Source organism: Erythrolamprus reginae, chromosome 3, assembly GCF_031021105.1.
Source record: "Erythrolamprus reginae isolate rEryReg1 chromosome 3, rEryReg1.hap1, whole genome shotgun sequence".
Classification (NCBI taxonomy): domain Eukaryota; kingdom Metazoa; phylum Chordata; class Lepidosauria; order Squamata; family Dipsadidae; genus Erythrolamprus; species Erythrolamprus reginae.
The window spans coordinates 258,919,655-258,945,453 of record NC_091952.1 but is presented as its reverse complement, the minus strand read 5'-3'; the positions used below and the strand labels follow the sequence as shown (position 1 = coordinate 258,945,453).

The 25,799-nt window shown below is 63.8% G+C and overlaps 2 protein-coding genes across 2 annotated transcripts in view; one reads left to right on the top strand and one right to left on the bottom strand.

Moving 5' to 3' along the window:
- PUF60 (poly(U) binding splicing factor 60) overlaps positions 1–1,888 on the bottom strand; it is a 15,309-nt gene extending 13,421 nt beyond the window's left edge. Inside the window, exons 1-2 of the mRNA XM_070748711.1 lie at positions 1,794–1,888; positions 1,416–1,677 (exon numbers count right to left, since the gene is read on the bottom strand). Coding sequence (XP_070604812.1) covers positions 1,416–1,677; positions 1,794–1,888 — 357 coding nt within the window. The remainder of the gene's footprint in view (positions 1–1,415; positions 1,678–1,793) is intronic.
- A 32-nt stretch (positions 1,889–1,920) lies between these two features.
- PLEC (plectin) overlaps positions 1,921–25,799 on the top strand; it is a 32,984-nt gene continuing 9,105 nt past the window's right edge. Inside the window, 32 exon segments of the mRNA XM_070748476.1 lie at positions 1,921–2,013; positions 4,755–4,816; positions 5,822–5,911; positions 7,343–7,420; positions 7,516–7,608; positions 8,584–8,750; positions 9,558–9,673; positions 9,774–9,880; positions 9,996–10,115; positions 10,387–10,482; positions 10,590–10,717; positions 11,100–11,193; positions 11,307–11,461; positions 11,731–12,031; positions 12,120–12,197; positions 12,399–12,560; positions 12,651–12,755; positions 13,131–13,226; positions 13,710–13,835; positions 13,943–14,095; positions 14,201–14,355; positions 14,457–14,583; positions 15,728–15,739; positions 15,741–15,912; positions 16,371–16,528; positions 16,782–16,960; positions 18,307–18,445; positions 18,573–18,929; positions 19,870–19,953; positions 20,048–20,152; positions 20,466–20,564; positions 21,535–24,915. Of these exon segments, the coding sequence (XP_070604577.1) occupies positions 1,947–2,013; positions 4,755–4,816; positions 5,822–5,911; positions 7,343–7,420; positions 7,516–7,608; positions 8,584–8,750; positions 9,558–9,673; positions 9,774–9,880; positions 9,996–10,115; positions 10,387–10,482; positions 10,590–10,717; positions 11,100–11,193; positions 11,307–11,461; positions 11,731–12,031; positions 12,120–12,197; positions 12,399–12,560; positions 12,651–12,755; positions 13,131–13,226; positions 13,710–13,835; positions 13,943–14,095; positions 14,201–14,355; positions 14,457–14,583; positions 15,728–15,739; positions 15,741–15,912; positions 16,371–16,528; positions 16,782–16,960; positions 18,307–18,445; positions 18,573–18,929; positions 19,870–19,953; positions 20,048–20,152; positions 20,466–20,564; positions 21,535–24,915 (7,362 nt within the window). The 5' untranslated portion in view covers positions 1,921–1,946.

The following is a 25,799-nucleotide window of genomic DNA, read 5'->3' as shown; positions in this document are numbered from 1 at the left end:
ATTTTGGCACCAGTTGGGCTCTCTAAAGCCACCTCTGGTTCCTTCGGCCACACCTCAGGCCAGATGGGCTCTTCTAGGACTGGTGGACTTCAACTCCCAGAATTCCTGAGCCAGTCATGCTAGCTGAGGAATTCTGGGAGTTGAAGTCCCCGTGCCCTAGAAGAGCCCACTTTGCCTGCGCCTGCTTCAGCCCAGGCCTCGCCCTCCTTCCCAGGTCAGCCTGAAATGCCATCTGGCCTTACACAGGGGAGGGGGGGGTCATGGGTTTGGAGGGCCCCCCCTGAGTCCCCCCCCCTCGGGATATCTTCTCCCCACTGGCCCTGAGCAACCCTTGTGGGCCTCTCCATGAGTTTGATCCTGTGGGGTGGGGGGAAGAGGGGAGGCAGGGCAGGTTTTGCTTGGGAAGCAACTGAGCTGCAGGGGAGGGGCTGGGCCTGGGTGGCCACTGGGGGCACCCCCTCCCTCTGGTGATGTCACTCTGGGCTGTCATTGCCAGCTGGAGGGAGCGCAAGGGCGAAGGGGGACCTTTGAGCCAAAGAGCCAAGCGGCCCTTCTCCCGGCCTGGGTGGGAGGTCACTGCCTGTGGGTCAGAGAGCGGCTCTCTTGGGAATGGCCCGCTCACCCCCAGGTTCTGGGAAGCCCCTTCTTTCTTTTCCCTTCCCTTCCCTTCTGTGCAGAAGGTGGGCTCCGGAGGGATCCCCTCCATCTGTGGGGAGGGAGGGAGGCAGGGAGGGAGGGGCGGGCACAGGCATCCCTTGGGCCTGGCTCCTCCCCCTGTCCCACGTCCCCCCCCTTGCTTCCCGAGTGGTGCCCTGGGGCCTCTGGCTTCCTCCCTGGGATGTGACTCAGGCGGGTGGGGCCTTTGGCTGGCAGGATGAGGCCCCGGCCCCACCTTTCTCTGACGTGCTTTGGCACCCCAGCCGCCTGGGCGGGGGCCGTGGGGGCTGCTGGGAGCCTTTGAAGCCTTGTGCCGCAGCGCATTCCTCTGTCTGGGCCTGGAGGAGGGTGGGGCGGGCCTGGCTGGCCTGGAATGCGCCGCCCTGGGGATGTGCAGCCCTGACAGTTGGCAACCTTTGCTCCCGGGACACGCCTCTTGTCTTGGGGGGGGAGGCAGACCTACCTTTGTGTCCCGGCTCTGCCTGCCTCCGAAGGGGGCTGGGGGCAGCCCCCTCCCTTTTGGGTATGGGGGGGAGGAAAGAGGGTCCCCAGAGCAGCAGAAACCCCCAGCGGCTGATCTCGGGGGGCGGAGGGGGGTGGGCTGCTTAGTCTTTTTATGAGAAAACAATCTGTGGCACACAAAGACCCAAGTATCTTTCTAGGCTCCGTATACGCATAAGAAAGGACAGGAGGGGGTGAGGAGGCAGGCAGCGAAGGTTAGAGGGGTTTCTTTTGGGGGGGGGCTGGGAGTGCAATACCGAGTCAGGGGGGGCATTCCAGGCCCGGACCCCTCGGAGGCTGAAGTCGCACGTTCTGCCGGGGAGTCTGGCGAAGGTGCCCAGGTCCCCCGTTTCTTCTCGGGGGTCGCTCAGAAGCTCCTCTCTGGCAGAGTCCCCGCAACCTCCCGCCCGGTTTGCGACTCTGGCCCCTCTCGTCCTCCCGCTCTCGTCCTCCCTGCGGGCACTGTGGGGCAGCCGGCCGGCCGGGAAGCGGTTAAGTGCCCCAGCCGGGAGCGGTTTCCTGCCGGAGCGAGAGGCGGGCGGGGGGGGGGGCGGTCGGAAAAGCCCAGGCCCCGCCCAGCCCAACCCCCGGCGGCAGGGAGGGCGGAGGGCGGCCGAGCCTCCTGGCCCACTTGCGCCAGCCTTGTTCCGCTCAGTAGCAGCCGCGGCCGGGAGCCTCCGCGTGGGCTGGACGGGCGTCGGGCGAGGCGAGGGGCGTCGGGGGCGGCCATGTCGCGGCGTCGGGGGCGCAGCGGGGCGGGGGGCGAGGGTCCCTCCGCTGGGGCGCCCATGCAGCCCGGCAGCTCCGAGGAGAACATCTACAAGGCCGTCCTGCGCGCCTCCGAGGGCAAGAAAGGTACGCGCAGCCTGCTTGGCCGCCCCGAGTGCCCGGGCCCGCCGCCGCCCCGCTTTCTGGTGCGCGGTGTGGGGAGCGAAGACCCGCCGGGAGGGGGTCGGGCGTTCCCGTGTGTGGGGGGGGGGGGCGAGCCCAGGAGAGTCCCGCCGGAGGAAGGGAAGCCGCGCCGCCCGAAGGTCCCGTCGGGGATTGCTTAGGAGGGCAGCGGGGGGGAGGCAGCGCACCTGGGGGTGGGGGCTGGTCCGCCAAGTGCGCCCGACCCTCCGGGTCCCGAGGGAGAGGCTGGCGGGGCAGGGAAGCGGCGCGGCTGGGGGGCGCTTGTGTTGGGAGGCCTGATCCGACCTGTCCGACGGCTACTCCCTTCCCCCCTCCCCCGCTCTTCCTCCCGGGGCCGCCCTCCCCCCTCCCGGGCCCTCTGCTCTGGAAGGAATGGCGCTTTGCATCGGCCCCGGGCGGTGACGGATAACGTTGCCTTCACCTTGTAGTACTCAAAGCCTCAGGCGCACGGCTTCCTGGGGAGGAGGAAGGGCTCTTGTTGGGATGCAGCAGGTGAGAGTTCGGCCCCTCCCAAAAGCAGCTTTCTTGGCTGGAAAAAACCGGGGGGGGGCTTGACTTACTCTCGGGGGACACCTGGTCTCCTTTGTGCATCCTGGCCAGGTCGGACCCCCCCCCCCCCCCCCCGGAATGCCACCCTGTCCACCTGGTGGCATTTTGGCCTGGTCCACTTAACTGCAATATACGCCTGTCGCGTGAGGGCCCCCCTTGACCAAAGCCAGGCCTGAGCCCACCTGGCCAGAGGGCTGGCCATTAGAGACTGCAGTTTATGGTTTAAAGGGAGTGTGTGTGTGTAAGTGGAAAAGAGCCCCAATGAATCAAGGGGGAAAGAACAGTGCCAGAGGCCCCGGGGGCCAGTCCAGGCAGGGGAGCAGAGGGGGCCAGAGGGCGGAGGAGCCCCGGGAGTGGGTGGCCTTTGTTGAGGGAACCGAAATGTGGGCTGTCAAGTGGGGCCTGTGGAGCTGGAGGTCAGGTGGGAGGGGGTGGAAGGGAGGGGGAAGAATTGCAAGAAGGGGAACTTAGGTGCTGGAGGAGGAAAAGCCGGTTATTCTCCCCAAGGGGACGAGGGAGAAGGAGGCACGAGAGGCCACAGAGGTCTGGCAGTTGACAGTAACAGGAAGCACAGAAGCGAAGCTGGACAGCGGGTGATGAAACGAGTGAGGCAGAGGAAGCGCAGAAGGGTTTCTGGGGGAATTAATTGTCTGGGGACTGAATGGAGAGGACTAAGGGAGGAGTGAGCGGAATCATAAGCAAGAACACTCTTTGGAGTGAAGACCAGAGAGGAGGTGGAAAGAATTAGGGGGGGGGGGGGGGGTTTGCAGTAGTAGTAAAGTTTGGAGGTGAAACCGACATCCAAGCAATGAGCGATGAATAACTGAGAATTTTGAGACTGCTCAGGCTGGGGGGGGGGGGGGGATGGTGCTGGTGACACGGACGTGGTTTGGCTTTAGTGCAGCTGTGCAGTCTGGGGGGGGGACAACGACTGGTGAGGCAGGGCCCCATGGGAAGGGCCCGGGAGCTGGCTGTGGAGGATGGGTGGCTTTGTCCGCAGATGGGTGTGCTGGCTACTTTTTCTCTGCCCAGCAGCTCCATGGGAATGGCATGAATGTTGGTTTAGTGAAGAGGGCTGAGGTGGAGAATGCTCTGGGGTTGGTGGCTGACCGTGGTCCGAAGGTGGTTTGATGGAAGCCCAGCCTCTTGAGAGGAACTGGAGTGCTGGGATCCCTTGGAAGTCCTCGTGGGTGAAGGTGGAGGCGTCCTTGGGTGGAGCCCACACCCCACAATCAGGGGGTGCTGGGGGATGGCTGGTGGCCTGAGCTGTTCAGAGCGAAGCTGGCCGGGTGGGGTCATACAAATCTGGAAAGTGACCCATCCCAAGCACGTCGGGTGAACGTTTGTTAAATGGCTCCAATGCGGCGGAATTAAAAGCAGAGATTGTAATGTCCTTTATTGCAAGGAATGTTTTGGGGTAGGTGGGAGCAATAACGGGGAGGGGGCCACACCCGCCTCTGCCCAGGTGCCCTCTGGACTCCCAGGTGAGTCCCAGGTAGAAAGCCAGAGCCCTGGAGCCCTGGAGGGGGCGGTGGAGAGGAAGGCGGCATTGTGAACCCCAGGATGGAGGCAGTGGGCCAGAGCAGGGGTCCCCAGCCCTTTTTAGGGGGCCAGGCCCCACCTTGGGAACCCCTGGCCAGAGGGAGGAAGCAGGACAAAGCAGTGTTGGCCCCACGGCAGGGCAGCTGCAACTGAATTGCACAAGCAGCTGAGGGGAGGGGCTGGGAGGAAGGGGAGGGTGAAGAATGGGGGGGCATGGAGAGGGTGGGAACAGGAGGGGTCAGGGAGCCCCAGCAGGCCAAGAGAGCACGTGGCAAGGAAGGGGGGCGGGGCAGGAGGGCAAGGAAGGGAGGAGGAGGGGCTTCCGTTTCCACCCAGTGACAGAGGCGGGAGGGGGTCTGCAAGGGGAAGCACCTGCTGGCGGAGGAGGGGGGCTGTGCTGGGCTATGGCAGAGCCCCCTCCCTTGCCCAGGCCTCCAGGGGAGCCCTGGGGGCAGGGTGTGGCAAGAGAGGGCCCCCCCCACTGTCCCTGGCCAGCCTCTCCAGAGGTGGGGGTCCCCAGCGTGGGTTCCGTCCTGTCCCCCTGGCCTCTTCCATGGGCCCCACTTACCCCACCCACCTGTCCTCCCTTGCAGATGAGCGGGACCGGGTCCAGAAGAAGACCTTCACCAAATGGGTCAACAAGCACCTCTTCAAGGTAAGCCCCCCCTTTCCCTGTGGGGGGGGGGTGTCCTCAGAGACAGCCCCCAGAGGATGAGTGCCAACGCCCCTGCCGGGATCTGAGCCAGGCAGAAAGGATGCCAGTTGGGGGGGGGGCTCGAGTTCTCCCGGGGACGTGGCTCTGACCAGCGGATTGTGGGCGGGAGGCCCACGGAAGGTGCAGCCGCTGTCCGTTTTCCGGGCCTCGTTGGGGGGGGGGGTCCTGGCCAGCCTCGGCGTCTTTTCCTCCTCCTTCCTTCTTTCCTGTCCCTGAAGGAGACCCTCTCCCTGGCCCAGTTCTGACTCCCAGGGGGCTGGGCGGCATACAAGTCCATCCAGTTCAATTCTGGGGCTACGGAGACTTTGTGTCCCCCACACGCTGGACCTGGGCTCCCGCCAAGGCCCCCGAAACCCTGACTGAAGGCGGGGTGGTGTTTCTCGGGAGGGGCTCTGGGTGAGGGAGGAGAGGGGTTAGTTGCCCTGGGGACCAGGGGGGGCTGCTCTCCTTCACTTTGGGAGCCCTGGCACAGCAGCTGGAATGGCCCCCAGTTGGGGTGACAGGGGGAGCCCGGGGGCTGCAGGACCCCCACTCGCGAGGTGCTTCCTGTGGGCGTCCCTTCGTCCCGACTCCTCTCTCTGTCGCTCCCTGATGCTTCTCTCTTTCCTTCCTTCTTTCCTTCCTTCCTTCTCACCTGCCTTGGCACCAGCACTGGCGAGCAGAGGTATGTGCCAAGGCAGGATGGGCTCTGACCCACTGCCCCCCTCTCTCCTCCAGGAATCCCTCTTCCTCTTCCTCTGCTGGTGGCTGCTGGGTCAGCGGGGGCTATATGGGATGTGGGTGGAGCCTCTTGGGGGGCAGGGGCTGGACATTCCTGGGGTGCAACCACCTCCCCGAACCGGCCATGGGTGGGGCTGCCAGGCGGCCACCTCTACCAAGCCCACTCCCACCGCCTGCCGGCTGGGCCCCCTCCTGACTCCCCCGGCCTCCTCTTTGCCTCTGCAGGCCCAGCGTCACGTGAATGACCTCTACGAGGACCTGCGCGATGGACATAACCTGATCTCGCTGCTGGAAGTGCTCTCGGGGGACACTCTGGTACGTGGCCTCCTGCGCCTGCTCCACGGGGCTCTGTGGGCAGTGCCACCCCTCCCACCCGAGCTCCAGAGGAAGCAGCTCAGGCTTCTGCACTGGGGTCCCCAGCGCCCGGCCTCTGCCGCACCAGCGTCTGCCGCCCTTGCCTCCTGCTTGCGGTTGCTCTGCACCTCCTTCCCGGCTGCACGCTGCCTCGACCCGTGTGTGTCGCTGGGAGCCCGAGCGGCAGCTTCCCTCCTGCTCCATTTTTGCATGGCCGGCCGAAGGCGCCTCTTCTGCCCTCAGGACCCCTTGCTCAGCGCTGGGTTCCCCCGGGGGCTGGACGCTTGGGCCCAATGCCACGGGAGCCTCACCCCCCCCAGCCCTGGCCCGAGAAGCAGTCAGAGGGGGCCGTCTCCTCTCCTGCCTCCGTGTCAGCCGCCTGCGCCACTACAGACCCAGGCGGGGCCCCACCAGTGCTGCTCAGGAAGAGGAATGGCCGCCAGCCTTCGGGACGCTCCAAGGAGATCGGCGGAGGTGGAGGGCCGCCTTGCGGGCCTCCTGACCTATGAGAGAGGCTTTGCAGCAGGCGGATGAAGGCGTGAGGCACAAGAACACCAAAATGCTCCTGCCCAACTGGGACGCTGCTGCTCTCCGTCGCCCCCTGCTGTCACCTCCTCCTCCTCACCCCACTAGGGCAGGCCGAGTCTGCCCGGGCACTCTAATGCAAGAGCTACTCCGGACTCTGTTTCTCTCTCACTTCCTCTGGGTTGTCTGTCTGCCGCTCCCTGTGCTGTTTGTCTGTCTCTTCTCTTTGCTGGATTCTGACCTCTGCTTCCCTCTCGCTCGGCTGTCACCTGCTGCTCAGCCCAGAGAGCGCGACGTCATCCGGAGTTTGCGCCTGGTGAGTGGTCCCTCCTGGTTCTGCATGGCACCCCTGCTGCTGCTGCTGCCGCCCTCGGCGCCCGCTGGAGAGGAGGCCAGCTCTGTTGCGCCCACTGCCTCCTCACTTAGGCAGAAACCGCGTCCCCTCCATGCCCTCCGAAAGCTTTGCTTGGCCCGGAACTGCTGACGGGAGGCTGGTGCATCACACGACTGGATCCTACGCAGCAGGCCCTTTGGCGGTGTGGCTGGCCCCTTCCCCCTGGGCGCTGCAGATGGGATCCAGGGGGGCTGCGGGAGGCTGCCTCCAGGCAATGCCTCCTTTCCCGGAGGGGAAGCCAGCGTGGTGCTGAGGGTGGCGTTGTGAGCACCTCTTGCCGCAGCCGAGCTTAAGAGCCGCCCCAGGATGCTTTGGCTGGGTGGGGAGGGCTGGTAGGAGGGAGGGAGGGCAGGGGTTGTTTGCCAGCTTGTCTGCCAGCCTGGGCTTCCTTTGCCCTTCTCCTCAGCCGGGGTGGGAGGGGAGGACCCCCGTGGCTTCTCCAGGGCCCTGACCTGAGCCTCCTTTGCCCACAGCCCCGGGAGAAGGGACGGATGCGCTTCCACAAGCTGCAAAATGTGCAGATCGCCTTGGACTACCTGAAGCACCGGCAGGTGAGCCTCCGGGGTGGGAGAAGCCTGGAGGGGAAGGAGCGGGAAGACGCGGGGCCCTTTAGCAACCATGCATGCGTATGTGTGTCCCTCCACAGGTGAAACTGGTCAACATCCGGAATGACGATATCGCCGATGGCAACCCCAAGCTGACACTCGGCCTCATCTGGACCATCATCCTCCACTTCCAGGTAGGGAAAGCTCTCCCCCCACCCCCACCTTCTTCCCGGCTCTACCAGGCAAGGCCTCTCTTCAGCCCTGTCCCTCCCTCCCTCCCTCCCCTATGGCCCAGATCCTTGTAAGCGCCCACAAGCTTCCTCTCCACAAACGCTAGGCTAGGCATTCAGTTGGGCAAGGGAGGCTGGGGTTGCCCTTCCCCTTCAGGGGCGAGGCGGGTGGGGGGAGCAAGGAGGAGGAGGATCCCAGGAGTGGCTCCTGGGGGAGGGGAGGAATGTGGGCTGCGGCTGGGAGAGAACAGGATGTTGTGGCTCGTGGGGCTGACTAACTCATCAGTCGCTTCAGGACACAAAGATTTTCCGATGAGGGCTGGGCCTGGGCGGATGGGGTGGGGGGGGACCCGCAGGCCTCAGCGTTCCCCAGATGCAGGCGTGGGTCGCGTGGGTCTCGCCTAGGAGAGCAGCTGCGTCTTGTTCCTTGGGCAGAGGCAACAGTGGAGGGCAGGCTGCCGAGGGTCCCTCCAAGGACCAGGGCCTGGTGTGGGGCATCTTGGCCAGGGGGGGTTCCTACTTACCGCTGCTACCGGTGCTCTCCGTACACAGCTGCGGGTGACTGGTGGGCAGGCGCGCACATTCCAGCAAGATTTTGCTTCTGCACAGGCACAGAAACAAAACCTCTCGGGCGCGCTCACATGCCGAAAATGCAGAGCTGCGCACACAGCTCCATTTTCGGTACAGGAGCTATGGTGTGGCCCGTACCAACTTGTTACTGATCGCGGCCACCAGGGGTTGCAGAGAGAGTCCACTCTCCTCTTGAGGGGTGCATGGCAGCACTGAGGAGGCAGGTCCAGGCCTGGGCTCAGGAAGTGGCCGGGCCATGGTCGGAAGGCTCTGCAGCCCCCCGGGTGGGTGATGGTGGGAGCGCCATGCCCGGATGGTCAGCAGCTTCAGTCCGGCTCCTGGGTACAGGTGGTCCCTCTTTCCTTCAAGATCTCGGACATCCAGGTGACTGGCCAGTCGGAGGATATGACGGCCAAAGAGAAGCTGCTGCTGTGGTCGCAGCGCATGGTGGAGGGCTACCAGGGCCTGCGCTGCGACAACTTCACTTCCAGCTGGCGCGACGGCCGGCTCTTCAACGCCGTCATCCACAGGCACAAGTAAGGGGTGGTGTGGGGCAGGAAGGAGCCCTGGAGGGAAGGGTCCATAGTGCTGCAACCATGGATGTCGGGCGAGATTGCCCCCACCTTCCTTGGCCAATGGGGTCTTCACGGAGGGCCGGGGTCTGGCACACCTGCTGGCCCTCAATGCTCACTGCCAGGGCAAGACCTGATCGGGGGGCATCAGACCCTCGGTGGGAGGGGAGGAGCAGTTTGGGGTGTCCCATGAGGAAGGGAGTGCCTTAGGCTCAGAGCTTGTGAAGGTTGCCAGAAAAGCCAGAATCTCCATCACTAGTGGGTCTTCCCCAAGCTGTGGGCACAGCCTGGGACCCCTCCCAAACAAGGCGGATTGGGTTCAGGCGTCCGCCAGGCCTCTGTGCGCTGAGAAAGGGGGGCTCGTGGGGGGGGTTTCCATCCCAGGCACAGGCTGGAGGTAGTGGGCTTCAAAGCAGCCTTTCAGAGAGGCCAGGACCTGAGGGGGGGCAAGAAACGTCCTGCTTGGCTGACGGTGTCCTCTTTTGACACATGCACGATACTGCAGCGGGCCTTGAGGGCTGGAGCCTTGAGTTTTTCCAATTGTTGGGAAACTGACTGCTCAGCTATTTCTGTGCTCCGTGCTTCAAGGAGCAGAAGCTTAAGTTCCAGGGTGGCTGCAACCTCTGCAAGGCCCACGGGGGGCACAGAGACTGGTTCCGGAGGGCGGGGGGCTGCGCACCCCATTGATCAGGAGCCCCTTGTGTGTGGGCACAGAATTGGGGCCCAGTGGAAGCTCCACTCCCTGACCATGCCCCCTCCCCTCCCCTACAGGCCGATGCTGATCGACATGAACAAAGTCTACCACCAGAGCAACGTGGAGAACCTGGAGCAGGCCTTCTCGGTGGCTGAGCACGACCTGGGGGTGACGCGGCTCTTGGACCCGGAAGGTACCGGAATGGGCCTGCCCGTCGGCTGGGCGGGGGGGTGTCTCCTTTGGCTGGGGGGGGGGGGCAGCACAGCACTCCCTCCCCTCTTTCTCGTCCCCAGACGTAGATGTGCCCCAGCCGGACGAAAAGTCCATCATCACCTACGTGTCCTCCCTCTACGACGCCATGCCACGAGTACCGGACGTGCAGGATGGGATCCAGGCCAACGTGAGCACTGGGAGCAATGAAGTGGGGGAGGGGGGCTGGCTGGTCTGAGGGCTCGGGATATGATCTTCACACCCACTGCCTTTTCCCTTGCACCCCCTCCCCTCCCCGCCCTCAGGAGCTGCAGCTGCGGTGGCAGGAATACTACAGCATGGTCAGCCTGCTCCTGCAGTGGATCCAGCACCACACGGTGACCTTTGAGGAGAGGAAGTTCCCTGCCAGCTACGAGGAGATCGAGGTGAGAGCCCACCCAGGTCGGCTCCTGCCCTCTGTCCAGCTGGGACGCGGCCTTTTCCTCTTCAGGGCAGGCCTGGTCCTCCTCTCTGGGCTGGGGAGGCACCCCGTGGTGGTTGGGTGTGCGTGGGAAGGGGAGTCCCCTCCCGTGGTCAGCTCTATCCCCAGCAGAGCCGCCGGCTGCTTTGGCCCAGAGCGAAGACCTCTGAGGCCTCTCGGTGCCCACTCTGGCCCGCCACACCCTGCCACCCTCCTGCCGCCTTCTCCTCCCGCAGATCCTCTGGCACCAGTTCCTGAAGTTCAAAGAGATGGAGCTTCCCGCCAAAGAGGCTGACAAGAACCGCTCCAAGGTCGTCTTCCAGTCCCTGGAGGTGAGTCCGAATCGCCCCCTCAGTGCCTCGTGCCAGGCTGCCAGAGGGTGGGGTGGCCTTCTGGGGGCCCATCCTCAGCGGCCACCATCTGCTTCCGGCCCCACCAGGCTGCTGTGCAAAGTGGGCAACTGAAGATCCCCCCGGGCTACCACCCGCTGGACGTGGAGAAGGAGTGGGGGCGGCTGCACGTGGCTATCCTGGAGAGGGAGAAGCTTCTGCGCTTGGAGTTTGAGAGGCAAGCGGGGGGGGGGGAGCGGCTGAGGGAAGGAAGCTGGGGGGGGCACAGGGGCCAGAGTCGGGCAGTTCCTCTTCCTGGGAAGGGAGCCTGGCAGGCAGGAGGGCAGCAGCTCCCCCCTCCCAACCACAGCCAGCCCAGCCCAGCCGTAATGGGAAACACACGGCTGGTGACTCACAGACCCACACCCCCGCCTCTCCCCTTCGCGGGCTGTATTGCTCAGGAAGCATCTGGCCGAGCGGGCAGAGTGAGCCAAGGCAGCCCGGGACAACTCGGCTGCCCTCCCCAGGAGAGACGGGAGCTGAGCCCCACTGGAGTGGAGGGAGCTGGCCGGGACTCTCACTCGCTTCCCCTCGCTCCGCTCCCGCCTTCTTCTTCCTAGGTTGGAACGGCTGCAGCGCATCGTCAGCAAGCTTCAGATGGAGTCTGGGCTCTGCGAGGAGCAGCTCAACCAGGCCGACACCCTGCTGCAGTCGGTGAGAGGCCCTCGGCTCTGCTCTGGCTGGAGCGCGGGGCCAGGAAGGGGCGGGCGGGCTGGCCTGTGTCTGGGGCCCTGCCAGGCTCAGGGTCCTTGCTCTCCCTCCTGCAGGACATCCGCCTGCTGAACGCAGGGAAGGCGGCACAGCACTTGGGGGAGATCGAGCGGGACCTGGACAAGGCTGAGGCCATGATCCGCTTGCTCTTCAATGATGTGCAAGCCCTCAAGGACGGGCGCCACCCGCAGGGCGAGCAGATGTATCGGAGGTCAATAATGCTCCTCTCCCCACACTGGGGTGGGTGGTGGTGGACAGGGTTGTCTTTGCATGGGACCCTCCTGAAAGGGCCCCTGCCCCTCAGAAAAACTCCTCAGGGCTGACAGGTTTGGTGTGTGCTGCCCTCTGGTGGTGGGAGTTTGCAATTTCTGCAGGAGAAGCTGCAGCCACTCTCACTGGGCCGGGAAGGGTGCAGCTCTGGCTGCTGTTTTCCCTGCAGGGACCCCCATCCGTAGCCCAGGGTTCCCTCCCTCCCTGCAGGGTTTACCGCTTGCACGAGCGCCTTGTGGCTATCCGCACCGAGTACAACCTGCGGCTGAAATCTGGGGCTGTCCAAGTGTCCGTGCCGGTCACACAGCGCCCCCGTCCGGAGTTGGATGACGTCACCCTACGCTACCTGCAAGACCTGCTGGCCTGGGTGGAAGAGAACCAGGTCCGCCTCAACGTGGCCGAGTGGGGCGTGGACCTGCCCACGGTGGAGTCACAGATCGGCAGCCACCGTGGACTTCACCGCTCCATCGAGGAGTTCCGCCCCAAGATTGAGCGAGCCCGCGCAGACGAGGTATCTGGGGCAGGTCTGGTGAAGGAGGGGGCTGCAGGGCCTTCCCAGTGGTGGTGGTGGATCCATGGCTCTCCTTTGATCTCTGTAGGCACAGCTCTCGCCTGGTCCGCAGGCCTCTTACCGGGACTACCTTAGCAAGCTGGATGTCCAGTACGAGAGGCTGCTGGTGAGCAGGTGGCCGGGGGATGGTCAGGGCATCGGGGGGGGGGGTGCAGGCAGAAGAACCCTCACTTCTCCTCCACTACCCTCTCGGGGATGCAGTGGCATTGGGAGCCCTGGCGCTCTTGTCCCGGACACCCTCCCTTGCCTGGTGGTCAGGCCCCTCTCGGTGCTGGGCTGAGCCGCCCTGATCCTCCGTGCGTTGCAGAGCTCGTCCAAGGCCCGGCTGCAGCACCTGGAGAGCCTCCAGGCCTTTGTGGCTGCGGCCACCAAGGAGCTGATGTGGCTGAACGAGAAAGAGGAGGAGGAGGTGAACTACGACTGGAGCGAGCGCAACAGCAACATGGCTGCCAAGAAGGAGAGCTACTCGGTAAGCAGCTGGCCTCCCTCTGGCCCCAAGCGAGGAGCCCGGCTGCCAGGCCCCGGCTGACCCCCGGGTCTCTGCTCTGCCCCCCTCTAGGGCCTGATGAGAGAGCTGGAGCTGCGGGAGAGGCGCGTCAAGGAGATCCAGGCCACGGGCGACCGGCTGCTGCGGGAGGATCACCCAGCCAAGCAGACGGTGGAGGTGGGTGCACCGGGCTGAGAGCTCATTTCCTTATGTGATTGATGTGCCGCCCAACTCCATGGGGCTCACAAGGGAAGACAGCCGTTAAAGTACAGTTTGAGAATCCGTTAGGGGCCCTTAACAAAACCACGAATCTCTCTGTCAATTACTCGCGGCTGGATGAAGACAAGCACCTCATTAGATCAAGGGGCCCCGGACTGGACTGGGAGGGGGCAGCAGTCAGGCCTGCCTCACTCGGAGGAGCCCCAGTCAGATGACTGCTCCCGGTCTCCACCCACGGCCCTCTCCAACCGGGCCCCCGGAGGGTGTATGTGTGTGTGTTGGGGGGGGTTGCCCTGGCCTCCCCCGCCCACTCTGCTCCGCTCCCCTCGGCAGGCCTTCCAGGCGGCCCTGCAAACCCAGTGGAGCTGGCTGCTGCAACTCTGCTGCTGCGTCGAGGCTCAGCTGAAGGAGAACAGCAGCTACTTCCAGGTAGGCGTGGGGGGGCATGGGGGGGAGGAAGGGGGGGGGCAGTCTCTAGCAGCCGAGCAGCAAAGCCGGACTCTGGCAGGGCTCCCTCTGGCGGTGGGGGAGGCACAGAAGAGCGCCAGAGACCTCTCGCATTCCATGTGCTCTGCAATCCTGGCACACGCCTGTGTCCGAGCGAGACTCTGCTTCTGCGCATGCACAGGGGGCAAAATCCCGCAAGGGGATGTGTGTGCTCGCCAGAGTTCGGCAGTTCTCTGCTTCTGCATATGTGGAAGCAAAAAAATGTTGGAAATCGCCAAAATGCCGCCCGCCCGTCCACCCGTCCGTCCTCTCTCTCCCGAGATTCTGCCCCCGGCGCATGTGCAGAAGCGGCATCTCGCCCAGGCATGCGCACCCACCTGCCAGTCACCCGGGGCAACCGGGGCACCATCCCCCCCCCACCGTCCATGTAGGGGACGAGTACTGACCCTCCCCCCCTCCGCCCAGTTCTTCTCTGACGTGAAGGAAGCGGAGGAGTTTGTGCGCAAGACTCAGGAGGCCCTGCAGAAGAAGTTTGCCTGCGAGCGGTCCATCACCCTCACCCGCCTGGAGGACCTGCTGCAGGACTCCCTGGTGAGGGTGGGCGGGTGGGTGGGCGGGTGGGTGGGGCCTGCCCCCTCCCCTGGCAGCCTCCCCTGCCCCCCACCCCTGGGGCTCACCTGGGCTGCCTCCCCCTTCAGGAGGAGAAGGACCACCTGACCCAGTACCAGAGCCACCTGGCCGGGCTGGCCAACCGGGCCAAGACCATCATCCAGCTGAAGCCCCGCAGCCCCAGCCCCCCACTCAGGGGACGGCTGCCCCTCCAGGCCGTCTGTGACTACAAGCAAGCGGAGGTGAGTTGGGGGGGGACCCAGGCACAGCTGGGGGGGAGGGAGGAGGGGGGCTGCCTCTGGCTGCCTTGGCTGAGGAGCTGCCCCCCCTTTCCACCCCCTCCCCAGATCACCGTGCGCAAGGGGGATCAGTGCACCCTCCTCAGCAACGCCCAGCCCTACAAGTGGAAGGTCTTGAACGCAGCCGGGAAGGACTCCCTCCTGCCCTCCGTCTGCTTCCTCATCCCGCCCCCCAACAAGGAGGCCCTGGAGGCTGTGGGCAGGTAGGTGGCGGGGGGGCAGGCGGGGGCTCCGTGCCTGGCTTCCCCCCCTCCCCCAGCCTGGAGAGAAGCGGCCTCCCCCCTGACCCCCCCCTCCCCTCCAGGCTGGAGACGATGCGCCAGAAGCTGCTGAGCACTTGGCACCAGCTGCACCTGGACATGAAGAGCCTGCTCTCCTGGCAGCACCTGCAGCGGGAGGTCCAGCAGATCCAGACCTGGTCCCTCCTCATTGTGAGACCCACTTCCCCCCCCCCCCACATCCCCCCTTTCCCCCCACGCCACTTTGCCTGGCAGCTTCCCCTGTCCGGCTGCAGATACCCCACCTGGGAGGGTCTGCGGGGCTCCCCCTGCCCAGGCGTGGCCCCAATGGTTCCGCCTCCCTTGGGCTGGCGGGAGGGGTCAGTGGGGGGGGCACCAGGAGCCCCAAGGGTCCTTCCTGACTCCTGAACTCCCGAGCAGAAAGGAAGAGGGAAGGGGTGGAAGCCCCTCAAGGAGGCTGGGACCCCACGCCCACGCCCACCCAGGGAGCCCCCAGCAGCAGGTGGAGGGAGGGGCTCGGGGGGGGAAGGGGGGCTGGGGGGGGTTGGGCACAGCATTGTTTTTGTACGTTGGAAGCTGCTCCGAGTTATGTATATATACACATAAATAGAAAGGACTTGGAGGGTCCAGCTTTGCGCTGAGGACCGGCTCCTTTGCCTCGTGCTGGGGGCAGCACAGTTAGGGGAGGGAGGGGGCTCAGCTGCTGTGGGGGGCTTTGCGCTGCCCCATCCGGGCCTCCCCTGCCTCTTCAAAGCAGCCCAGGTTGCATGGGGGGCAGCTGCATCCTTTCCAGCCCTTGCAGCCCCTGAGCTTCACTGCTTGGTTTGGGCCAAGGGATCCCCAGGTGACCGCCCCCCACATCACCTGTCAAGCAATAGCCATGGCATTTAGACTTATCTGCCGCCCCACGGTGCTTTCCCAGCCCCCTCTAAGCAGTTGACAGAGACTCAGCCCCTGGGTCCTCATTTGACCCACCTCAGAAAGATGGAAGGCTGAGTCGACCTTGAGCTGGTGGTGAGATTTGAACTCCTGAACTGCAGGTAGCAGTCAGCTGAAGGAGCCTGCAGGGCTGCCCTCCGGCCACTGCGCCAGCCTGGCTCTTCATTCTGCCAGGGAGCCCCTTGCACAGAGAGCTGTGTGGTGATCGCCAGGCCAGGCAGGCGTTGAGGGACCATAGCCCCCCACCACCACCTTCACCCCCCTTGGAGACCCCCCCCCCCGGGGCTGGTCAGGCAAGGCTGGGGGGCTGCCCTGGGGATACCTCGAGGGACCAACCCCGGGTGGCTCAGCTGTCCTGCGCTCAGATGCCCCGCAACGCAACGCCTCTCTCTCGCAGTTCCGGACGATGCCCCCCCGAGGACTATCGGCAGACGCTGCGCAGCCTGGAGACCCACTACCAGGAGTTCCTGCGCGACAGCCAGGACTCCCAGAACTTCCACCCGGACGACAGGCTCCAGGCTGAGCGCGACTACACCGTCTGCACCCAGAAGTACGAGCTGCTGCTGCGCGGGCTGGAGAAAGGTGAGGCCCGGGGCCCTCCTGGGTGGGCTGTGGCCCCAGCGGGGTCTCCGTGCTTGGCTCGCCGGATGGCCTTGGCAGCCCGTCCTCCCCCCCTTGACTGGCCTGTAGCCGCAAGCGGTGCTGCCGTCCATTCAAATAGCTTACGGCCAGACTCTCTCCACGACCGCCTCCTCCCGCACGCACCCCCAGCGACCGATAAGGGCCCACAGAGTCCGTCTGCTCCAGGCCCTGTCCGCCAAGCCGGGTCGCAAGGGAGGGCCTTCTCTGTGGCTGCTCTGGCTACTCCCCGAGATCTGGGCTGCCCCCACCCTGCTGACCTCTGCGGTCGTTGACCCAACGGTACCCCATGGGGTTCCGACCACAAGAGATGCCCAGGGCCTTTTATTCCTTTTAATGAACGAAGGGAGGAACGAATGAACCGAATAACCTCAGGCTTGGCGTGTGGGGGGGGGTCTCAGGGGAGCAGGAAGAGTCGCTGTGCCGGAACTTCCTCTCCCAGCTGAAGGACATCCGCCTGCAACTGGAGGGCTGCGAGTCCCACACCGTCCACAGAATCCGCTCCCCGCTCGACCAAGACCCTGTCCAGGAATGTGCACAGCGCATCAGTGACCAGCAGGTAGGGCTGCCCTTTGGCCCCAAGGTGGGCCCGGCTGCAGAGTCTTTCCCGGGGTACCGGAGACCCTCGCCCGGCCCCAGACACAGTCCAGGGAGGGGGAGGCAGAAGCCGTACTGCCTTCAGGCCGGCCAGCTGCTTCCTGCCTTCGGGATGGGGATGCCCCTCCCTTCCCCGGGAGAAGGGGCCGGAGGGGGTCTGCACTTGGGGGGAGGGGCTTCCTGGCCTGGGTCCCTGACGCCCCTCACCCCCGCAGGAGATCCACCTGGAGCTGGAGAACCTGCAGAAGCGCCTGGGCAAAGTCAGTGCCCAGACGGAGCAGGTCCTGGCTCAGCCCGAGCAGGCCGGTTCGGCCCCCCTGCTGCGCTCCGAGCTGGACATCACGCTGCAGAAGATGGGCCAGGTGTACAGCCTCTCCAGCATCTTCTTGGAGAAGTAGGTGGCTCTCGGCACCAGGCCGAATCCCGCCCGGCCATGGGGACGGAGGGGGGGAGGAAGGGGGGGAGGGGCGTTGGGTTTGGCCACTTGGCAGCAGTAACGACTCTGAGATCCCAGCTGGGGAATCAGGTCAACCCTGGGGACCCCCTGATCCAGCCCCCCACCCACCCTCACATCCTCCCCTATGGGCCCCCCTCCCAGCATCTGCGTCTGAGGGGCAGTCTGTGGACAGAGTGTGGGCAGCTGGTTCCCCTTGGGAGTCTTGCGGCCGAGGGCCCTTGAGGGTCAGCAGAGGCTGCTGCTCTTTCTGAGCCTCAACATCCTTTTGACGTCCAGCTAGCTCCGTTTTCTAAGTGGCCATTTTTAGGTTTCTGCTCCCTGCGATGTTTCTTAAAGACGATGTGGGCTAATTCTCCCAAACGCTGCTTAGAAAACATTGATTTACAGCCGCCTGCAGATACCTGGTGCAACTGCACCGCAGATGAGAGGGTGGCAGGGCTGGAGGGGGCCTCAGCAGTCTTCCAGTCCAACACCACCACCCCCCGCTCAAGCAGCAGGAGCCCCTCGGCTGTTGTGGAGAGGTGGCCGTTCAGCCCCTTCTTCAGAGCCTCCAGGGTTGGGGCACCCACGAGGCCGCTTGCCCCACTGGCTAAATTGTCCTGGCTGTTGAGAGGTTTTTCCCGCGTTACTTCCAGGCTGCTGCTCTCCCCGATGAGGTTCCACACCTTGCTTCTTGCACACCGGTCTTCTTTGTGGCAGCCCCTCAAATACTAGAATGCGGCTATCGTGTCACTCCTGGTCCTTCTTTTCACTAGACGTGCCCAGTTCCTGCAACCGTTCTTCATATCTTTTAGCCTCCAGCCAGGGGTGGGCTGCTGCCCAGATGGGGGAGGGGGGACGCAGTGGGGTCGCGAAAATGGAGCTCCCCCTCAGAGCCCCCAATTTGCACTGAAAGGTGTGGAAAGAAAATGCAGAAGCCACGCCCACAGTGTGGTAGTAAACATTTTGGAAGCCCACCACTGCTGCCAACCCTCTCGTCACCGCTGTGGCTGTCCGTCACTCTTTCCAGGGTCCCAACATCTTTTTTTTAACGGGACCAAAACTGGGTGCCGTATTCTGAGCTCCATAACGTGGCCTTGATTCTGTCCCTCCGTTAATGCAACCCAGGATTGCATTGGGCCTGTTTGGCCGCTGCCACAGACTGCTCGTGCTGTTGAGCCCGGTTTCAAATAACACTTGGGCTTTCTTGTCTATCACATGTTACTTTTCTCTACATGGAACATCGTGTTGAATGGGCAGCCGTGTCCAGCTGCCCTGTCTGAATCGGTCCACCCCTCCTACAGGTTGAAGACCATCCACCTGGTCATCCATAGCACACAGGGGGCCGAGGGGCTGGTCCAGAGCTATGAAGAGCAACTCAAAAATGTCCAGGCTGTGCCCTCCGACCTCAAGGCAGTGGAGGCTACCAAGGCAGAGCTCAAGGTGACCAGCCAGACCCACAGCCACCGGGGGGGGGGGGGGTGTCCGTGGGAGAGAGAGACCCTTGGGCCCCTGTGGCTCAGAAGGGCTTCTGCAATCATCCCCCCCCCCTGTTTCCTTCGTCCTGCAGAGGCTGCGGGGGCAGGCCGAGGGGCACCAGCCCGTCTTCAGCACCCTGGAGGTGGACCTGGCCAAGGCCAGCGAGGTAAACGAGAGGATGGTGAGGGGCCACAGCGAGAGGGGCCTGGACCTGGACCGCTACCGGGACTGCGTGCAGCAGCTCCTCAGCCGCTGGCAGGCGGTCCTGGCCCAGATCGACCTGCGGCAGCGGGAACTGGACCAGCTGGGGCGCCAGCTGCGCTACTACCGCAACAGCTACGGGTGGCTGATGGAGTGGATCCAGGACGCCCGCCAGCGCCAGGAGAGCCTCCAGGCCGTGCCCATCAGCAGCAGCCGGCAGGTGCAGGAGCAGCTGCTGCAGGAGAAGGTGAGGGCGGCCGAGAGGAGACGGGGGCCGGCTGGGGCCCAGCAGTGGGAGGGCTGGCGGGACTGGGAGGTGGGAGTGCTCCTGCCGTCCCATCGGATCAGGACTGGGTCTGACCTGCGTTTTCAAAGGGGGGGGGCAGTGTGAGTGCCAATCACAAGGGGGTCCGAGTGATGGTGTTTTTCAGCTAGACACCGCTGTGTGAGAAGGGGGAGTGAGGGGTCTCCCCAACCATTGGCAAAGTTCTGGATGAAAGACCCTCTTCTCCCTTTGGCCGCCGAGAGGCTGCAGCCCCTGGTCTCCGGCCCCAGAGCTCCCCTGCCCCCCTACCTCAGTGCCCTGGGGCTGCGTTCGGGGGAGGCAGGGAGGCTGTGCTGGGCAGGGGGGCAGCTGCCAGTTCCTCTGCGCAGAAACCCCCCCCCCCCCGTGCTGTAGGCCTTGGGGTGGGGGTGCTTATTCCATGGAACCATCTTCTGCCATGTCAGCCCCAGTGACCCACCAGAGCCCACAGGGTCGGCCCTCTCCGGGTCCCATCGGCCAGACCGTGCTGATTGGCAGGCCTGCTTAGGAGGGCCTTCTCTGTGGCGGCTCCGGCTCGATGGGACCAGCTGCCCCCAGAGACTCGTCCTGCCCCCACCCTCCTGGCCTTCGGGAAGGCTGTGGCCCTGCCAGCAGCCCTGGGGGGCCACAGAACAACGAGCTCGGCCCCAGAGAGATGTGTGTTGTTGGATGAATGTTGTTTTGGGGGTTTTTAGTGATTAATGTCTCTTATTTGTCATTGCTATTCATTGCTGTATTTTGCATTGCATCATATTGTCTATGACTGTACACTGCCCAGAGCCGACTAGGAGTTGGGTGGCTTAGAAGTTAAATACATGAAATTAATTAAATCGTTCCCCCTGCCCCCCCTGCCCCCCCTGCCCCCCTGCCCCCCCTTCTTAAGAAACTCCTGGGAGAGTGTGAGCAGAACTGGGAGAAGGTGGAGGAGAGCCACCGGCTGGCCAAGCAGTACATTGACGCCATCAAGGTGGGTGGCAGTGGGGCAGGCCTGGTCAAGGTGCGGGTGGGCGGTCCCCCACCACCACCACCTGGGCTCGGACCAACCCCTCTTTGCCTTGAAGGACTACGAACTCCAGCTGGTCACCTACAAAGCCCAGGTGGAGCCCATCTCTTCTCCCGCCAAGAAGCCCAAAGTGCAGTCTGCCTCCGACAGCGTCATCCAGGAGGTGAGGGGGCATCCCTGGGGGGGGGGGTGCTGTGGGGGGGGGCACTGGGAGGAGGGACAGAGGTTCTTGGAAGGAAAGCCTCTTCCTGCCATCGTAGCCGGGTGGGGAGGAAGATCAGAGCTGGGGGTCTTGCTCTGGGGGGGGACAGCAACTTCCCTTGAGAGGATGAGGGGGGGCGTCTGTGCCAGCTGTGTCCACCTGCGGACGTTGACCGAGGGCTTCTGAAGGCAAAACCCTCCGCTTGGGGGGAGGAAGAGGCCATCAGGGCTGACCTGAGCCCAACCCCACTCCCCCGCCCTCTTTCGCCTTGCAGTATGTTGACCTGAGGACTCAGTATAGCGAGCTGACCACACTGACCAGCCAGTACATCCGGTTCATTACAGAGACCCTTCGGCGGCTGGAGGAAGAGGAGGTGAGGCATCCAGGGTGGGCTCAGCATGACTTGGCTGCCTCTGGATGGACTGGGGGGTGGGGGTGGCTGCTCCTCTTCCCTGCGCAGTCCGTGGCTCCATGCGGGGGCCTGGCTGCGGGGGCATCGTTGCCCCACAGAAAGCTGTGCTGCTGTGCTTGCTCTCCCTCCTGCTCTGTCTGGGGCTGCTTGGAGGGCTCCCCTCTCCGTCCCCTTTTCCTCGGACTTGCTGTGGTCCCCCCCCCCCCCCCTTATAACTCCTGGTTTCTGCCTTTGGAGGCCAAGCTGCTTTGCCTGCGCTTGATCGGGGCAGGTTGGTGAGGGTGGGGCTCTCGGGGGAGGCAGCCTGCAAGCTTTCGCCCCAGGTACTCCTCCTGCCTGCATGCCCCCCCCCCGTGGCCCTGCACGGGTCACACGGCTGGTTGGGGGGAGGGGGTGGCCCAGCGGGTGAGGGGGAAGGATGCGGGGGGTGGGGTGGGGGGAGGACTGCCTGGTCACCACGATCTGCCAGCCTGCTTGGTGTGCTGCCTGGCCTGGATGCGTGTGAATAATCGACCTCCCTGCCCCCTCCTCCTTCCCCCAGGGGGGCTTGGAGGACGGGTGCTGGCCCTGTGTGCTGAGGAGGGGGAGGGGGCCTTTGTGGAAGTCGCTCCTGTCGTGTGGTCGCTGCTCTCACGTGTCCCTAGGCTGAGTCACCCCCAGCCCCTGAGCTTTTGGACTCCCGGTCTGCTGGACGTGTCACTGCGTGGTGGCAGCGCATTGCACATGGTGGAGGTGTGCTCTTGTGGTGGCTCGTTGGTTTGCTTGTCTCTGGCGCCCATCCACCCATTGGTGCTTCCATCCTCTTTCTCAGTGTGTGGGTCTGCCTGCCTCCTTGCCTGCTGCCCCTTGGCCCCCCAAAGACTGGCCCCACACCTGCTCTTGTGATCTCTCTCTCTCTCCCCCTACCCTCCTCTCTGCCCCCTCCCCGTAGAAAGCCGCGGAGCAGCTGAAGGAGGCCGAGCGGAAGCGCTTGGCGGAGGTGGAGGCCCAGCTGCAGAAGCAGAAACAGCTGGCCGAGGCCCACGCCAAGGCCAAGGCTCAGGCCGAGGAAGAGGCCAGGGAGCTTCAGCAGCGCATGCAGGAGGAGGTCAGCCGGCGGCAACTGGCCGCCGTGGACGCCGAGCAGCAGAAGCAGAACATCCAGGAGGAACTGCTGCAGATGAAGGTCAGCTCCGACCGGCAGATCCTGACCAAGCAGAAGCTGATCGAGGAAGTGGAGATCAGCCGCAGGAAAGTGGAGGAGGAGATCCACATCATCCGCTTGCAGCTGGAAGCCACGCAGACGCAGAAGGCCGGGGCGGAAGAGGAGCTGCAGGCCCTGAGGGCCCGGGCGGAGGAAGCCGAGCGCCAGAAGAAAGCTGCCCAGGAGGAGGCTGAGCGGCTGCGCAGGCAGGTCAAGGACGAGGCCCAGAAGAAGCGGGAGGCGGAGGAGCAGCTGCAGGAGAAGGTGCAGGCGGAGCAGCGAGCAGCACAGGAGAAGCAGAAGGCCCTGCAGGACCTGCAGCAGCTCCGCGCACAGGCGGAAGAGGCAGAGCGCCGGATGAAGCAGGCGGAGCTGGAGAAGGCACGGCAGATCCAGGTTGTGCGGGAGGCAGCCCAGAAGAGCGCCGACGCAGACCTGCAGAGCCGGCGCCTCTCCTTTGCCGAGAAGACGGCCCAGCTGGAGCTGACCCTGAAGCAGGAGCACGTCACCCTCACCTACGTCCAGGAGGAGGCTGACCGCCTGAGGACACAGCAGCTGGAAGCCGAGCGGGCCAAGGAAGAGGCCGAGAAGGAGTTGGAGAAATGGCAGCAGAAGGCCAACGAGGCGCTCCGGCTGCGGCTGCAGGCGGAGGAGGTGGCACACAAGAAGTCCCTGGCTCAGGAGGAGGCAGAAAAGCAGAAGGAGGACGCAGAGCGTGAAGCCCGGAAACGGGCCAAGGCGGAGGAGTCAGCCCTGCGCCAGAAGGAGCTGGCTGAGGAGGAGCTGGAGAAGCAGCGCAAGCTGGCCGAGGGCACGGCCCAGCAGAAGTTCTTGGCTGAGCAGGAACTGATCCGCCTGAAGTCGGAGATGGAGAACGGGGAGCAGCAGCGGCTGCTGCTGGAGGAAGAGCTCTTCCGCCTCAAGAGTGAGGTCAGCGAGGCCGTCCAGAAGCGTAGAGAGTTGGAGGAGGAGCTGGCCAAACTGCGGGCTGAAATGGAGCTCCTGCTGGAAAGCAAGGCCAGGACCGAGGAGGAGTCGCGCTCCGCCAGCGAGAAGTCCAAGCAGATCTTGGAGGACGAAGCTGCCAAGCTGCGGGAGTTGGCAGAGGAGGCGGGTCGCTTGCGCGCCCTCTCTGAGGAAGCCAAGAGGCAGCGGCAGCTGGCCGAGGAGGAAGCTGCTCGGCAGCGCGCAGAGGCCGAGCGGATCCTCAAGGAGAAACTGGCAGCCATCAATGAAGCGTCGCGTCTCAAGGCAGAAGCGGAAATTTCCCTGAAGGAGAAAGAGGCCGAGAACGAGCGGCTGAGGCGGGTGGCGGAGGATGAGGCTTACCAGCGGAGGGTCCTTGAGGAGCAGGCCACCCAGCACAAGCACGACATCGAGCAGAAGATTGCACAGCTGAAGAAGTCCTCCGAGAATGAGCTGGAGAGGCAGAAGACCGTCGTCAATGAAACCCTGAAGCAGCGGCGTATCATTGAGGAGGAAATCCGCATCCTGAAGATCAACTTTGAGAAAGCCTCCGTGGGCAAGACAGACCTGGAGCTGGAGCTCACCAAGATCAGGCAGAACGCAGAGGAGATCCAGCGGAGCAAAGAGCTAGCAGAGCAAGAGGGCGAGAAGCTGCGGCAGCTGGCCCTGGAGGAGGAGAACCGCCGCAAAGAGGCCGAAGGGAAGCTTCAGAAGACCCTAGCGGCTGAGCAGGAAGCCGCCAAGCAGCGCAGAGCCGCTCTGGAGGAAGTGGAGCGCCTGAAGGCCAAGGTGGAGGAAGCCAAGAAGCAGAAGGAGTTGGCGGAAAGCCAGTCGGAGAAGCAGATCCTGTTGGCCCAGGAGGCGGCCCAGAAAAAGATCGCCGCCGAAGAGGCCGCTCACCTGGCCCTGGTGCAGCAGAAGGAGCAGGAGCTGCTGCAAACCCGACAGCAGGAGCAGTCCATCCTGGACAGGCTGAAGGAGGAGGCCAAGAAAGCCAAGAAAGCAGCCGAGGAAGCAGAGTTTGCCCGCCTCAAGGCCGAGCAAGAGGCCACCTTGTCCCGGCAGCTGGTGGACGAGGCCGAGCGCATGAAGCAGCGAGCTGAGGAGGAGGCCCAAGTCAAGGCCCGGGCCCAGGAAGATGCAGAGAAGCTCCGCAAGGAGGCAGAGCTGGAGGCGGCCAGGCGGGCCCAGGCGGAACAGGCGGCCCTCAAGCAGAAGCAGGTGGCCGACATGGAGATGGAGAAGCACAAAAGGTTTGCGGAGCAGACGCTGCGGCAAAAGGCCCAGGTGGAGCAGGAGCTGACCAAGGTCAAGCTGCGGCTGGAGGAGACGGACCACCAGAAGAGCCTCTTGGAGGAGGAGCAGCAGCGGCTGAAGGAGGAGGTGACGGAAGCCATGAAGCAGAAGGCCCAAGCGGAGGACGAGCTGTTCAAGGTGAAGGTCCAGATGGAGGAGCTGATCAAGTTGAAAATCCGCATCGAGGAGGAGAACAAGTTGCTCATCATGAAGGACAAGGACAACATGCAGAAGATCCTCGCCGAGGAAGCTGAGAGGATGAAGCAGGTGGCGGAGGAGGCTGCCCGCCTGAGCGTGGAAGCCCAGGAGGCTGCCCGCCTGCGCAAGCTGGCCGAGGAGGACCTGGCCCAGCAGCGGGCACTGGCGGAGAAGATTCTGCGGGAGAAGATGCAGGCCACCCAGGAGGCCAGCCAGCTGAAGGCCGAGGCCGAGGTGCTGCAGAAGCAGAAGGACCTGGCCCAGGAGCAGGCCCGGAAGCTGCAGGCGGACAAGGAGCAGATCCGGCTGCGGCTGGAGGAGGAGACGGAGGGCTTCCAGAAGACGCTGGAGGCCGAGCGCAAGCGGCAGCTGGAGATAACCGCGGAGGCCGAGCGGCTGAAGCTGCAAGTCACGGAGCTGAGCCTGGCCCAGGCGAAGGCGGAGGAGGAGGCCAGGCGGTTCAGGAAGCAGGCCGAGGACATCAGTGGGAAGCTGCACCAGGTGGAGCTGTCCACGCAGGAGAAGGTGACCCTGGTGCAGACCCTGGAGATCCAGAGGCAGCAAAGCGACCAAGACGCCAACCGGCTGAGGAAGGCGATCGCTGAGCTGGAGCTGGAGAAGGAGAAGCTGAAGCGGGAGGCCCAGCTGCTGCAGCAGAAGGCGGAAGAGGTACCAGCTCTCTTGTGGCTCCCCACCCCCTCCCTCCAGGTTGAGCAACACCCATCAGCCCCAGCCAGTCAATTGGTCCATGGCCCCCGGCTGAGGATGCTTCATGCAGGACGGGGGGTGGGGGGACATGGCAAGAGTGCAGACGCAGTGGGCCATGCTCACCCCACCCCGTCCACAAGAGCCTGCCCTACTCAAGCATCTAGGCTGTGTGTTTGTGTGAGCGTTGACTGGTCTCCCTCAATGACTTGTGTTGATAATGTATGAGCAGAGTTATCGTTGTTTGCCAGAAAAGTTTAGATTGAGATGAGTGGTGAATAACTACTCAGCCACACACAGACATACTAATTTGAATTAAAGTTTACTTTGAGAAATAAGAAATTCAGATAAACAGTCTAACAATCATACACATAGTAAGTCAGAATAACAATCCGAATATATTACCAAGTGCATAGTCTTTCTTACCAGTTGTCTTTGTCGCAATCAGCCTAAACCCATTTTAGCTACAATACCTGACTACAATGCAGAGAGATTGCATTGAAAATGCAGAGCATACGTAACAGTGAGTAGCCATTAACAGTGAACAGCCAGACACACAGAGCAGGTGACTCAGAGAAATAAGCTATAAACTCTAGCTCCCTCTTGTGGCAGTCTGCAACACCTGCAGCCAACGTATTGTCAACCCTAACAGTTATGGACAGAGTTCTAGCCGCCTGAGAGGGGGGAAAGGGGAGGAGGAAGAGGAGGGGGCATTCTTCCTTCCCTGATAGGATTCAAAAGACCTTCCTTGCTGCTTGATCAAGTCCCCTCTGTTGGATGACTGTTGTGGTAAGTTGTACTCTTAGGAAGGGGCTGGTTGTGCACTGCCACAGCCCAGGTGTCACATC